This window comes from Parus major, chromosome 4 (assembly GCF_001522545.3).
Source record: "Parus major isolate Abel chromosome 4, Parus_major1.1, whole genome shotgun sequence".
Classification (NCBI taxonomy): domain Eukaryota; kingdom Metazoa; phylum Chordata; class Aves; order Passeriformes; family Paridae; genus Parus; species Parus major.
In genome coordinates, this window is record NC_031771.1 from 52,451,835 (window position 1) to 52,465,170 (window position 13,336).

General features: G+C 36.9%; 1 protein-coding gene across 12 annotated transcripts in view; it reads right to left on the reverse strand.

The window, feature by feature from the left end:
- Nucleotides 1–13,336, reverse strand: part of SLIT2 (slit guidance ligand 2) — a 260,141-nt gene that overhangs the window by 44,586 nt on the left and 202,219 nt on the right. For all 12 annotated transcript variants that reach the window (XM_015625539.3, XM_015625541.3, XM_033513635.1 and 9 more), the window contains 5 exons: nt 10,810–10,953; nt 9,104–9,247; nt 7,798–7,964; nt 6,893–7,025; nt 1,975–2,043 (listed from right to left, as the gene is read on the reverse strand). In XM_015625539.3, coding sequence (XP_015481025.1) covers nt 1,975–2,043; nt 6,893–7,025; nt 7,798–7,964; nt 9,104–9,247; nt 10,810–10,953 — 657 coding nt within the window. The remainder of the gene's footprint in view (nt 1–1,974; nt 2,044–6,892; nt 7,026–7,797; nt 7,965–9,103; nt 9,248–10,809; nt 10,954–13,336) is intronic.

The window sequence follows — 13,336 nt, forward strand, 5'->3', positions numbered from 1 at the left end:
CAGAAATTCAGACCTTAAAATGACTGCCCCAGTCCCAAAACACTGTAAGTTAAACTGACAGACACATTTTCATTAGTAGTAGTATTATCATTGATATAACTATTTAAAGCAGCACCTGTTTATATGTTCACATGCCATATACAAGCCCAGCAAGTATTTAGCTTGATCAATAAAAAGCATTCTCATTTCAATACAGATGAAAAAGCTGTGCAATGCATTCTAATAGCAATGTTCATCATGCTACCATGTTAATAATGCAATTCTTCATAAACTCAAGCACAAAAATGAAAGTAATGTTTTAAAGTGGAAGTTATTCTAGTCATGTCCCTAACGACACCTAAGTAAATATCATTTAACACTCTACTTAACACTGACATGATGAAGACATCAAAGCCCAGAGATATTATTGTAAAGAACTTAGATTTACAGAAAAAGCATTAATGTCTTCTTTGTTCAAAATTCTAATGAATAAAATCAGAAAGATAATAAGGAAGCTGTAGTGGTGTCCTGGTTGCTTCAAAGATGCTGCATTAAATGTGAATACTGTCTGTTCTTTATTTTCATATTGTGCTTTACTATTAGTTTTATTATTTGTATTTTCATTATTTGACTATTTCAGTATTGTTTTATGTGTTTTGTGGTGAAATGTTACCTTTGTTTCTGAGGGAATCATCATATATTAACTTGTGAGAAGTATTGAATAGCTATTCAATATACATGTTTACCCACTTGAAATTTTCATGAAAGCATGTAAGATGACTGACTCATAATAAACATATTAAACAAGTATAACAGAGAAATAAATGCAAAAGAGAAAGAAAAAGATGAAAATAAACACCTTTCTTTGTTAATATGGAACTCAGGAGACTTGTATGTAATTCTTTGATGACAGGACTATGTGCAGTGGTTTCTTCTTCTAAACTCAGCTGAGGAACATTGTCAACTACACAACAGCAGTATGAGTAAATGTACAGAAGAGTTTAAAATAATGTGTCCTGCAAGTCTCATGAATTGAGACTGTCAATACTCATTTGCATTCTATTTACTATTCATTTATTCATAACTTCCCTAAACTATTCACAAAGATTTCCTACAAGTTGTACACAGGATAGACTTAAAAATATTGCAAGGGATTTTTTTTCCTGATATTACTTGAAAAATAAAAAATGTTTTGAAAGTATGGGTTTTAAAGAAAAATTTCACTATGACTTCCTTTGTCTATCATGAGGTAAATAAAGGAAATTATGTTCTTGTTTTTGAATTGTTCTAAACCCCGTGAAAAATGAAATTTAAGGGATTCTGTTACTCCCCTCCACTTTTCATTCTGATTATAATGAAACCACAAACTGCTTTCAGAATGTAACACAGTTCAGCCTCAGCTGGTATAAATTTTTATAGTCCTAACAAAGACCATGGAAATTACAGCTGGAATTACAGACATTTACATTCACAGTCTTCCTGTTTTTCTCACTGTACACTTCGAAGGTACAGAAATCATATTCAAACAATCCATGAGGTAGAGGTAATAAATTTTAGATTTCCCTGAAATCACATAGTGAGTCAGCAGTAGAGTTGGCAGCAAGGCATTTTAGACAAGCTTTCTCCTTGGGTCATGAAAATCATATACTGTGGGAGAAATAATTACCCTGACTTCATAAGATCTTACATCTCTTTTGAGGTCAACTATGATTTTTATGTTGTTATTTTGTGATGTAATCACTGAAATAAAATACTCATGCTCATAAAATGTGACTGAGTATATTATATGTAGGATGTGATAAACAGAATAAAATAACCTCAGTTATAAAATATGGTTGGGTATTTGCTGAAAGATATGATACATTTTTCAGGCTTTTTCTTAGAAAAAAATTCAGGTAGTAATAATAATACTAATAATACTACTAATAATAATAGAGTAAGGTATTTTTTTCTGCTTTCAATTCCAGTAGAGAACGTTGCTTCAAAACTACTTACATGAGTGTCAAATGCTTGTAGTTCGAAAGCTCTTTCGGAACAAGGGTAAACTGATTTCCATCCAAATAACTAAACAAGAAAAATAAAACAAAAAGCATTATGTATTTCATTAAAATAGGAGCATCTTCATCCACTGTTCTCAGAATGCAACAGTAAAGTTAATAGCAAATGACTACACACTATTCCATTTTATAAGAAAACTTGCTTACAAATTTTGGTTTTTAGAGATACAACTGAGGATTTGTAGCCCAAGATCCAAATGCTACTGTATTATATATAATGCATATTATGAAGTAACACAATAAAAAACACCTCTTGCATTATAGTTTCTATTATTTCATAATGACTTTACAAAATCAGATCTTTATCATCTCCATTTCCCACACACCTACAGAGGAAAGGCAAATCTGACTTCCACAAATCACATTAAGTGTGGATTTTTAGCTTTCATAAAAAGAAACAGACTCTGGCATTGCAGATGTAGTCCTTTACACTACAAACACTGAGGTCTGGTTTTAGCTCCAACAGCAAATTAATTTGTCATGCCTGTGGTTCAGGTCACCTTCCTTAATTTATCCCTGTAAATTTCATGATACATCAGTATACCATGCTACAATCCTATTCCTGTGAAGTGTGCTAGTGACTGAGACAGTAATCAATTACCCTTCACTAGAAAAGTTAGATTTTTTCTCCCCCTTTCAGTAGGTTCACAGCTCCTGTATTATATTGCTCGCTCTTCTTCCATGCTCATAATTCTCAGTAAGAGATCTTCTCATCCCCAGAGTTAATGGGTACAGAGCTATCAAACTGTACTGGCACCGGCGTTACAGGCAGATGAAGGTAACAAGCCTTGCCTAAAAAGCTTCCAGTGTGCAGCCAGACATAACAAAGTACAAGTGGAGGGGCTCTTCATGTAACCAGGGCAAGTAGTTTAGAGATTATAAGAAGTGCTGAATTTACCTGATGGTTTGAAATGAAGCAGATAGTGGCAAGAAGATTAAAGGTCTTTATTTCTCAGCTGGGGAAAAGGACTTTGCTGATGGTGGTATTACTTACGTTTCCTGGAACCCAAGTGGAAACTACACCCTCATTATTCCTACACAAAGAAGATATTTTTGCCATCCAAATACTTGCAACATGCTTGAGCTAAGAGCAGTCTTTGATAGAGACATTTTTAGTCTTATTTTGAGCTTAATGTCTTTATGTAAGCTGTAGCATCTAGTCTTGACTAAATGGATGAGCTGAAACAGTTAAACTTCACAAAAAACCTACCTACAGCTAAGCAAAAGGCTGTCTTTCTTAGTTTTTTTTTAATTTGGACTATGACTTTCCAGTGCTGCTTGCCAAATCCAAAACATGTCTCAACAAGCTTTATACTTTCACTTTCACTTATACTTTCACCACCATTAACATAGTTAATGGTGGTGAATAGAGCATGGGCTCATGTAATTCATTATTATAAAAACCAAAAAAAAAAAACTAAAAAACCAAAAACTTTTAAAATTTTTGAAGAAGTATTCTGAGGATATTCTGAGGAAATTCTTTTATCAACAGATACATTAGGTTATTCTATTAAGCTTCATTAGAACTGAAGTACTACAAGTATCCACTTGTCTGATAAAATATTCTCCTTGCTCAAATGAAGTAACTATTAAGATATTTTACAAAACATATGAAGTGTACATCTTAGAAGAGCCATACATGCTAATAAGCAAGAAGAATCAATCAGTATGCAACTGTTAAGAGGAACCACGTCCATTATTCTTTTGAAAAATATGCTAAATTGCATGCTTAGACACTAAAGAATACAAAATTGTACACAAATAAATTTTCAGGCACGGGGTTCCATTTGCAATTCCAAAAGTAGCTCTCTTTAGCTGCTTTGTTTTATATTGCATTGATGACCTTATATTGCCAAATTGTATTTATACCAGACTGTATTCAAAAAAGTCATCTTCTCTTTGAGGGAAAAAACCTAAACCACACAACTCAAAACCTAGGTTTTATGTACCTGTGTGCTAATTTGAGGTCTTAATAATTTCAATTTATCAATGGCTAAAAACTTTTAGATGCACCAGCTAATGGTGGACATCTCAGAACCTTCTATATAATGTCAAACCATAAAACAGTAAAAATTTTAGTTACTTATGAAACGTAGTTATGATGTTTTCTGGAAAAAACACCACCATGATGACCAGCCATTATGAAACATTATTAAATATTTTCAAAATGTTACACAAACCTACATTTTTTTCCTGTAAATAATTTTTATTTCTTTCAATATTGTGACCTATCTGATCAAGAATCAAAACAAATATCTCAATTTTTAGTTTCATATTTTCCCTTTCATAATGCATAAAAATTTTCTCATAAAATCTTATGAGTAGTTTATTCAGTTAATATCTTCAAATAATAAATGAGGTTGCAAGTTCATTTTTTGTATCTAGGTTGCTGTCCAACTGAATATTCAAATAATGTCTTTCATAAAATGCAATCTTAATGATTTTTCTCATAGAAAAAATGTTTCAATAGATTCATAAAATAGCCCAGATTTTATAAAACTGACTATGTGAAAAAGAAGACATTCTATTAAACCCTGTATTTTTGCAATATCACAAAACTATCAAAATCTCTGCATCATTGAATATCCTGAGTCAGAAGGATCACACAAACATTAGGATTGCAAGTGACCTCTGGAGATCATCAAGTCCAACCCCCTGCCAAGGCAGAGTTACCTAGAACAGTTCACACAGGAACACATCCAGCTGGGTTTTGAATGTCTGCAGAGAAGAAGACTCCACAACCTCCCTGGGCAGCCTTTTCCAGTGCTCTGCTACTCTCAATGTAAAGAAATTCTTCCTCATGTTGAGGTGCAGCTTCTTGTGGCTTAGCTTATTGCCATTAGTCCTTGTCCTGTTGCTGGGCACCATGGAAAAGAGTCTGGCACCATCCTGCAGCCTTTGAGATATTTGTATGCATTGATGGGATCCCCTCTCAGTCTTGTGCAGATTAACCAGGCCCAGCTCTCACAGTCCCTCCTCACAGGAGAGAATCTCAGCTCCTAGTCACCTTTTTTTGCCTCCACTGGACCCTCTCCAGTAACTCCTTGCCTTTCTTGAACTGTTGAGACCAGAACTGAACACAATACTCCGGAAGAGGCCTCATGAGGGTTGAACAGTGAAGGAAGATCATTCCCAATGCACTCCAGGATGGAATCCAACTCCTGGCCCTGCTCAGGACAGCCCCTAGAGTAACACCATGTGCCTGAGAGCATTGTCCAAACACCTCTCGGTGCTTGGTAGGTAACCACTTCCCTGGGGAGCCAGTTTCAGTGTCTGATCACCCTCTGAAAAAGAACCCTTCTTTCGCCATGATTTTACTTCACACTGAAGTGAAAGTGACTGGTTTCCAGGTAGTTACCAGGGTCAATCGTCTTGTCCTCCTCAAAAATGGGACATTTTCCAGGTTCCTGTTGACTGAGACCTCTCCAGATTACCAAGAATGGACAGGAATCATTGAGAGAGGCCCTTGAATGGCATCAACCATCTCTTTGGGTATTTTTGGATGAATTTTATCAGGCCTCATAGACTTAGAGGAAGCCATCAGGAACAAGTGTGGGGTTAGCTGGAAGTTAATAATTCTCACAGTCATGGCCCTCCAGCTCAGGGCATTGGGACCCTCAGAGCTGACCACTGGTATTGAAGAGAAGAAGCATTAAACATCTCTGCTTTGTCTATGTCCCTGTTTGTGAGATGACCATATTCATTGAAAAATGGACCAGTGTTATCTCTGGGCTGCATTTTGCTATTAAGAAAATTTAAAAAGCTCTTTCTATTTTCCTCAGCAGTACTGGCCAGCCTCAGCTCTAATTGGGCTAATTTTCTTCCTACAGTGATGAGCAGCTCCTCTATATTCTTCCCATGTCACTCAACCTTGTTTCCACTGGATGTACACTTTTCATTTTAGCCTTAGTTCCAGAAGATCCCTACTTAGCAGAGCTGGCCTGCTGCCTCACCTGCTTGGCTTCTGACATTTTTGAATTTCTTGCTCTTTAGCTCTTAACAGGTGGTACCTAAAAAGTGACCAGCACTGATGCACCTAAGTACCTTCAAAAGCATTTCCCATGGAGGTCTTACTAGTTCTGTGAGCAGCCTGAAGTCTGCTCTCATATCCAGAGTTGAAGTTTTGCTGGCACTTTTCCTCCTGTCAGTAGAGATTTTAAACTCGACTGCTTTATGATCACTGTGGCCAAGACAGACACCAGGTGCTACTTTACTCACAAGACCCTCTTATTAACATGCAACAAAGCCAGGAGAACAGCTTTCCTAGTTCACTCCCTTAGTACCAGAAAGCCATTGTCCAGGTGTTTTTAACTCAACACAGATGAAGGCCATTGATTTAGAGGATTAAGGTGCTTGATTTATGGGTAAAAAGTATTGATTTAGAGGCATAAAAAACATGTTCATTATGAAAACATATTTATATTATTGCTTTCCTTTTGGTTCTTCATGTAATAGAACTTCATTCCTTTCTAACCAGTGACCAGAGATTAATCAGATTCACTGTTGCTTTTAAATTAACCCACTGTAACATGATATCCACGGCATTATACAACAGTTCAGTGCTGGGGGATATAAAATCTGAGAGTGATTACAATTTTATATACATATATTTTTAAAGCTTTTCAGTAGCAGATAGTCCTTAAGAGTGGTTTTGGACTTACAAAGCATTGCTAGTTCAAACTTAACCTCCATTTCCTCAAGATAATGTGAAATTCTTTATAAAGCAGTGGATTAACAAATTCCAACTCATCTACTAAATTCGATTCTTCATTTTCTTTTCCCCTCATTCTTGACTCTGACAATAAAAAAATCTGACATTAATTTTCATAAAAGGGAAAAAAAACCATGCCACTTACAGTTCAGTCACATCTTTTGGGATGCCTTTAGGCAAAGCTTTTAGACCTTTGTTGCTGCAGCGAACGACTGTGTCCAGACAAGTACATTCTGCAGGGCAGCGGGCCAGGGGAGAGCAGCTATTGTCATCATTTCCTGGTTAATAAAAAAACCCAGACGCTAAGATTGCTACTAATAAATGTCTCTTCAGTATTAGCAATAATAGCCCACCTAGATTTTCTTCAAGCCAATGTGATATCTCTGCATTATAATATCTCAAGATAGGGATAAAATTACATCATCTATGTAAACCATCACTCCAAGAATTTACATTTCAGGTGATGCTTTACTTAGTACAATCCTGTTTTACTAGGTAAGAGTGCCATTAAATGGAAAAAAAATCAGTAAAGAAAGAATAAATCCTGAAATGAAAGACAATAAACTTAAAGAAGTAATAAAAAATCTCTTTAGAAAAAAGATACAGCTTTGAAAATTTACAAACCAATAATGCAGTAAATGGAGGTATGTGTGAGAGATGCAAGATAGTAGCATTTCTTTTAATTAAGAGTTAATGAAGCCACCAGCTGTAACGTATCATGTTATTTGATCAAGTAACCTGAAAGTGTGCTTGATTCAATCATCGGTGTTTGAAAATACTCTCATCTGTACTATAACATTTGATCAATTTTTTTATGCTATTTCTAAATTATTAATTACAGTACTGAAAATAGGCAAGAAAAACTTTTGAAGGCACATATACAACAGCCTGTGCTTGCTGATCATCCAGAAATGGGTGGAAAATTTTTAAACTGACATAGAAACTGAGCATGAAGGCCTTTAAAGTGCAAAACTCTGGGATCTATGGGAGCCATGCAGAATATATATGTGAAAGTTGAAATTATGAAGAGTTCAACATTAATTTCCTTACCATCATCACATGTAAAATCCTGAATGGCCACATCCTGGATAGGAATCTCTTTGAGGAAGTAAGGTTTTTGGCAGCGAGGATTCCCTGTCACAATGCGTTTCTTCCTTAGCCAGTCTCCAAGCCATGCAAGATGGCAGTTGCAGTTGAAGGGATTGGCCAAGAGGTTTCTGAGAACCACAGGAAAGTTTATCTCAGATGACACCATCCTCTCATGCTCTATTTCTATTTTCATAAAAGTATACCTTAAACGCTGTTTCTCAAACAATACTGTGTGTAACCCATAGGTGAAAGGTATAATTTAGCCTCTGTGTGGTGAAGCTTGATACAACTTGTTTAGAAATAATTTAGAACTGTCAAAGACCTGACTTCATGTCAAGCCACTCTGTACCAATAATGCAATAATTTTATATAGAGATGGAGGCTGATTACTTTACATTATTAGCTTTAACCTGACAACACGTATTCCACTAATTTATCATCTCATGATTTCCATCTTTTATTTGCTCCAGAGAATAAGTTTCCTATCTGAAGTGACAGCTAAGCTGATTACATGCCAGTTACAAAAATGAATTTACTTCTAAAGGCCTCAGTACTTTTGGCATCTCCTTATTTCAGCACAAACATATTGGCAATTCCATTATTTATAAACATCTCATCCTTAATATGCAAAATTAGTAACTGGGTGCAAAGTGTCACTTTTCATGTAACAGGGGGATTAAGTATTTTCCTGAATGATGCTACCTACAACCAGCACTTCTTCAGTAAAACTGAGTGGCAGCTTTGCTTACTTTTTTCACTTCCCTTAAATTACATCACATTTAAATTAAAAAAGGACGCCTCTTTTAATAGAAAATGAGACTGAAGCTTCCTTATAAAACACCTATGAATTAAGATTCTCAGGAGGCCAAAGAAATTTAAGCTAGTAATTGGGTGGCACAGGGCAGAAGGACAGACAACATGGTAATCTAACCAGCTGTGATTATGTGCTGCCTATCCTAAATATGGCTTTCCACCCTGGTTTATATCAGTGGGCTTCCACAAGGGGAGTGAGCAGGATGTCTTTCCTGCATTCTCAGACACTTCTGGAAACCAGTCTAACGCTGTATCAAAAGGCACCATGACAACATACTCTTCATGTGCCCAAGATGGTCCAGAAAACAAAATTTCTCAAAACTGCCTCTATGAAATCCTTGTATCCCTGAACTTTACTAAGTGCTGTGAAATTACACATCAAAGTGTTAAGGCAAATACCTCCCAAAGGTCAGAGATTTAAATATGGTGGTGATAAAAGATGAAGGCGACTTACAGAGTAGAGAGCGAATGCAGCGTGTCGAAGGAGCCGGGTGCCACGGTGGTGATCTGGTTGTCATACAGCGAGAGCAGGCGGACAGAGCTCAGCCCTGTGAAGCTGTCATTTCCCACACAGCTCACCCTGTTGCTCCTCAGCATCCTGAGAAAGAAGGATCAGCATTTTTCAGCTTAGATAGGGACCAGGGCTGGAGTGGCTGCTGGAGTGAGGGCCAAGAGTTACGATTCCAAAGGGGCTGCTGCCAGTGAAGGGACCATCCGTGCAGTGACCCCTGTGCTGCCTGACACCTCACTGAAGAGACTGGGAGCAGTGTGTGTGGAGCAGGCTGGAGGACAAAAGCAGGTGGGTGGGTAGGTTTCACAGAGGAAAGGGGTGTTTCACAGAATCACAGAAGGGGTAAGTTTAGAAAGGACTACTGGAGGTCATTTGGTCCAACCCTGCTCAAACAGGGTTTCCTAGAGCTTTTCTCTACAGAGTTACTCAGGATTGTGTCCAGGTGGCTTCTGAATACCTCCAGATGAGACCCCACAACCTCTTTGGGCAATCTGCTTCAATTTCCCCATAGCGTTTGGGTTTTTTTCTTGTTCTTTCAAAATCAGAAGTAGTAATTATGAATTTTCAATTGACAAGAAATTAAACTGATTGAAATTCCCCAAATCAGAGAAACACAGCAGCCCTCTCTTCATGTGCCCAAGGCTGATGACTCCAGAATTGCTATTTACATAGAGCAGAGGCTTGCACCAGCTTACCTCCTCTTGAGGTCCCTTTTACTTCATTTTTCTTAGGATAAATTTTAGAAACCACTTCTACTGCATTCAAAAGCATTTCATTCAAACGAAATCAGCATTCCTCCTCAGCATGACTCTAAGTACAAATTTCAGAAACCTAAGCTATTCTAAAATGTCTCAAATTTCTATAAAACTTAAGACCTCTGAAGTCTGATGTTCTCCTCTCTGTCCACCAAAAGATGGTAATTTTCCCCCATGCTCTTGTCTAAGACTAGCTGCTTTAAATAATTTTAGCAGCTTTAACTGCAAGGTTAGAAACTGCAGACGTGATTTATTTAAAATTCCTAACATCTATGGACAGCTGAAACCCCAAAGACCGTTTAATCTTGGCTCTGGTCTGCAGATTAGAAGGACAGGCTTGCTAAAGAAGGCCAAGATGCTGTAGATGGTATAAACATTTTTTTGAGTGGAAAAACGAAACTGCTTCATGGAAAGAATGAAATGAATTCAAGCTATAGTGCTTTTAATCTTGCCTTCACTTATGAAATGACAAAAAAATTACTTAGGCGAGAATCATTCCCCACATTTCAATACACACCAGAACAATTTCTTCCTCCAGCAAAATTCCCAGTAATGGTTGAGCTGAAATGAATCAGACTCCATTATGTAAAATGTGTAATTCCCGTGCAAAATTCTGTTACTTTGATGATTATTCCCATTTCCATTTCTGAAGTTGTATGTTTACCCATTCTCAACTGCTTCATTCCTTTAGAAGACTCATTATACCCATAATTAACAACTAATAAATTAATATAATATATAGCTTCTAGTAAAATAGGAAGAAAAACTAAAATTATTTTGAATAATCCATAGCTAATTCTCCAAAATATTTTTTGAGAATTTGAGAATAAAATATTATTCTCAAAAATACCTGTGAGAAAAGAATAAAAAAAACACTCAAATAAATATACTTACAGTGTTTTGAGACTTTCTAGTCCTTTGAACATTTTGTGTTGAACACTTTCTAAGCGGTTGCTTGTGAGCAGTAGTTCATTCACACCAGAAGCTCCATCAAATGCTCCTTCTTCTATATCTGTAATCTTGTTATTGCTCAAGTTTCTATTACATATTAACAGAAATAGATAAGAACTGAGGGGATTTTCTTTTATAGATGTCCCAAATTAACTGTTATATGCTGCAGACTGAATAAATTCCAAGGTTTAGAATCTTAGTTTTCCACTAAGTTTGGAAAAGACCTCCAAAATCAGCAAACGCAATCTTCATGCAATAGCCAAGTTGTTGTGTAAAAGCAAAAAATATAAATACATAATCCAACTTCAAACCAGTACAGAAAAATTCAATGGCCTTCTAATTAAAGAAGAAAAGATTTTTAAAGTAATCTTTGGAAGATGTTTTTTAAATAATGGCAATTACCCAATCGATGCTGCTGCCACACAAGATCATATTTTCTTAATTTTGAATCTTATCAGTAACTATATTTTTTCAGGTCTGCAGCCTTTGTAGCATTTTTAGATGAATTAATAATAAAATTATACTGTATGAGTACAGCACAACTAACCTCTCTGATTTATTCTATCTTAATAGATAAATATAAGAAAACAGTATAAACAGCAACATATGTAAAGGGAATGTGTGAATATAAACAGTACATGAAAAGTTAATAATTTATGACATTAGTTAGAGAGGAGGGTTTATAGGCAATATAGTTCATGTATCTACAATATGCCTGCAAAGTGGATCAAAATGTGGGGAAAATGACCTAAAATATTGCCAAATTACTTAGTGTTTATGATTTTAGTTGAAATACAGAAATTACATCCCAAATGGGCAGAATCTGTACTATATATACACAAAAACAAACATATGCAACAGCACACATTTTCTTAAATATTTTTCATATTAGTGTCCTTTTATGTTTATTTAATATCATTATTTACATATATTATGTAAGTATATAGCTACACATTAAGCAATGTTATAATACACTAGTGATTTAAAAAAAGATCTTAAAAACTCTCTGAGACAAAGTGAATGGAAGTAAAGCTAAAGACTATTTGATGGCATTTATGGTGATGGGAAGAAAATCAAACATTACTTGATGCAATTTCTAGAACGGTGTTTCAATAATTCAAAATAAGAAAGATATTTGTTAGATAATAACCCAGGACGTTGTTGCTTAATCTTCAGCGCTGACTGCTCTCTCCAGCCTAGCTGAAATACAACCTACATCTTGTCTGTGATGAAGGATACAATCATGTCATCAGTTAGGTTGGACAGGACCTTTAATATCAACTCCAAGTATCTAATCCAGTACTGCAAAGTGCATTACAAAAATGTACCCCAAAGTGTTTTAAATTTCTCCAGGGATGGCAGCACCACCTGTGTTGTTCCCTGGTGGCCTGTTCCACTGCTTGGCCTTTCCATGGAGAAACCAAACTAAACCTCCTCTGCTGCAATTTGGTATCATTTCCTCTCATCTTGTCACTTGCCACCTTGTCACATGCGAGAAAAGGTCAAGCCCCACCTCACTACAACCTCCTTGCAGATAGGTGTAAAGAGCGATAAGGTCCCCACTGACCTTTCCTTTCTCCAGGCTAAACAAACCATTTCCTTAGCTGCTCCTCATCACACTTGGGCTGCATACCCTCCAGCAGCAGCTTTGTTACCCTTCTCTGGATTCTCTCCAGCACCTCAATGTCTTTTTGATAGAGAGGAACCAAAAACTGAACAAGCTGCTCAAGATGTGGCCTCATCAAAGAGAAGCACTGAGGGACAATCACTGCTCTGGTCTGGCTGGCCACACTATTGCTGCTACAGGCCAGGTGCCATTTGCCTTCTTTCCCACCTGGGCACACACTGGTTCATGTTCACCTGGCTGTCAGCCAGCATCCCCAGGTCCTTTTCTAGTGGGCAGCTTTCCAGCCATTCTTCCCCAAGTCTGAGCACTTCATGGGGATGTTGTGAGAATGCAGGACCTGGCACCTGGACTTGCTGAATCTCATACCACTGGCCTTGGCCCATCTATCCTTCCTACCCTCCAGCAGATCAACACTCCCACCCAACATGGTGTCATTTGCAAACTTGTGGAGAGTGAGCTAATCCTCTCCTCCCGATCATCAATATACACATCAAACACAACTGATACTGAGCCCTAGGGAACATCACTTGTGACTGTCTGCCGACTGGATTTCAGTTCATTCACCACCCTCTGGGCTCAACCATCCAGCCATTCTTTTATCCAGTGAAGTATTATGCCTGACAAGCCATGAACAGCCAGTTTATCCAGGAGAACACTGTGGGAAAAGGTGTCACAAATTTAGCTAAAGTCTAAGTACACAACATCCACAATCACCACTTTCATTTATTTTCACAATGGAGCTGTTCAGTCTGCAAGGTGCTGTGGAAGACTGGAAGTAAGAAACTTGTTATTTCTAATCTCAGATGGCTTTTCCATGTCAAGCCCTGTTTCTTAAAACCATTT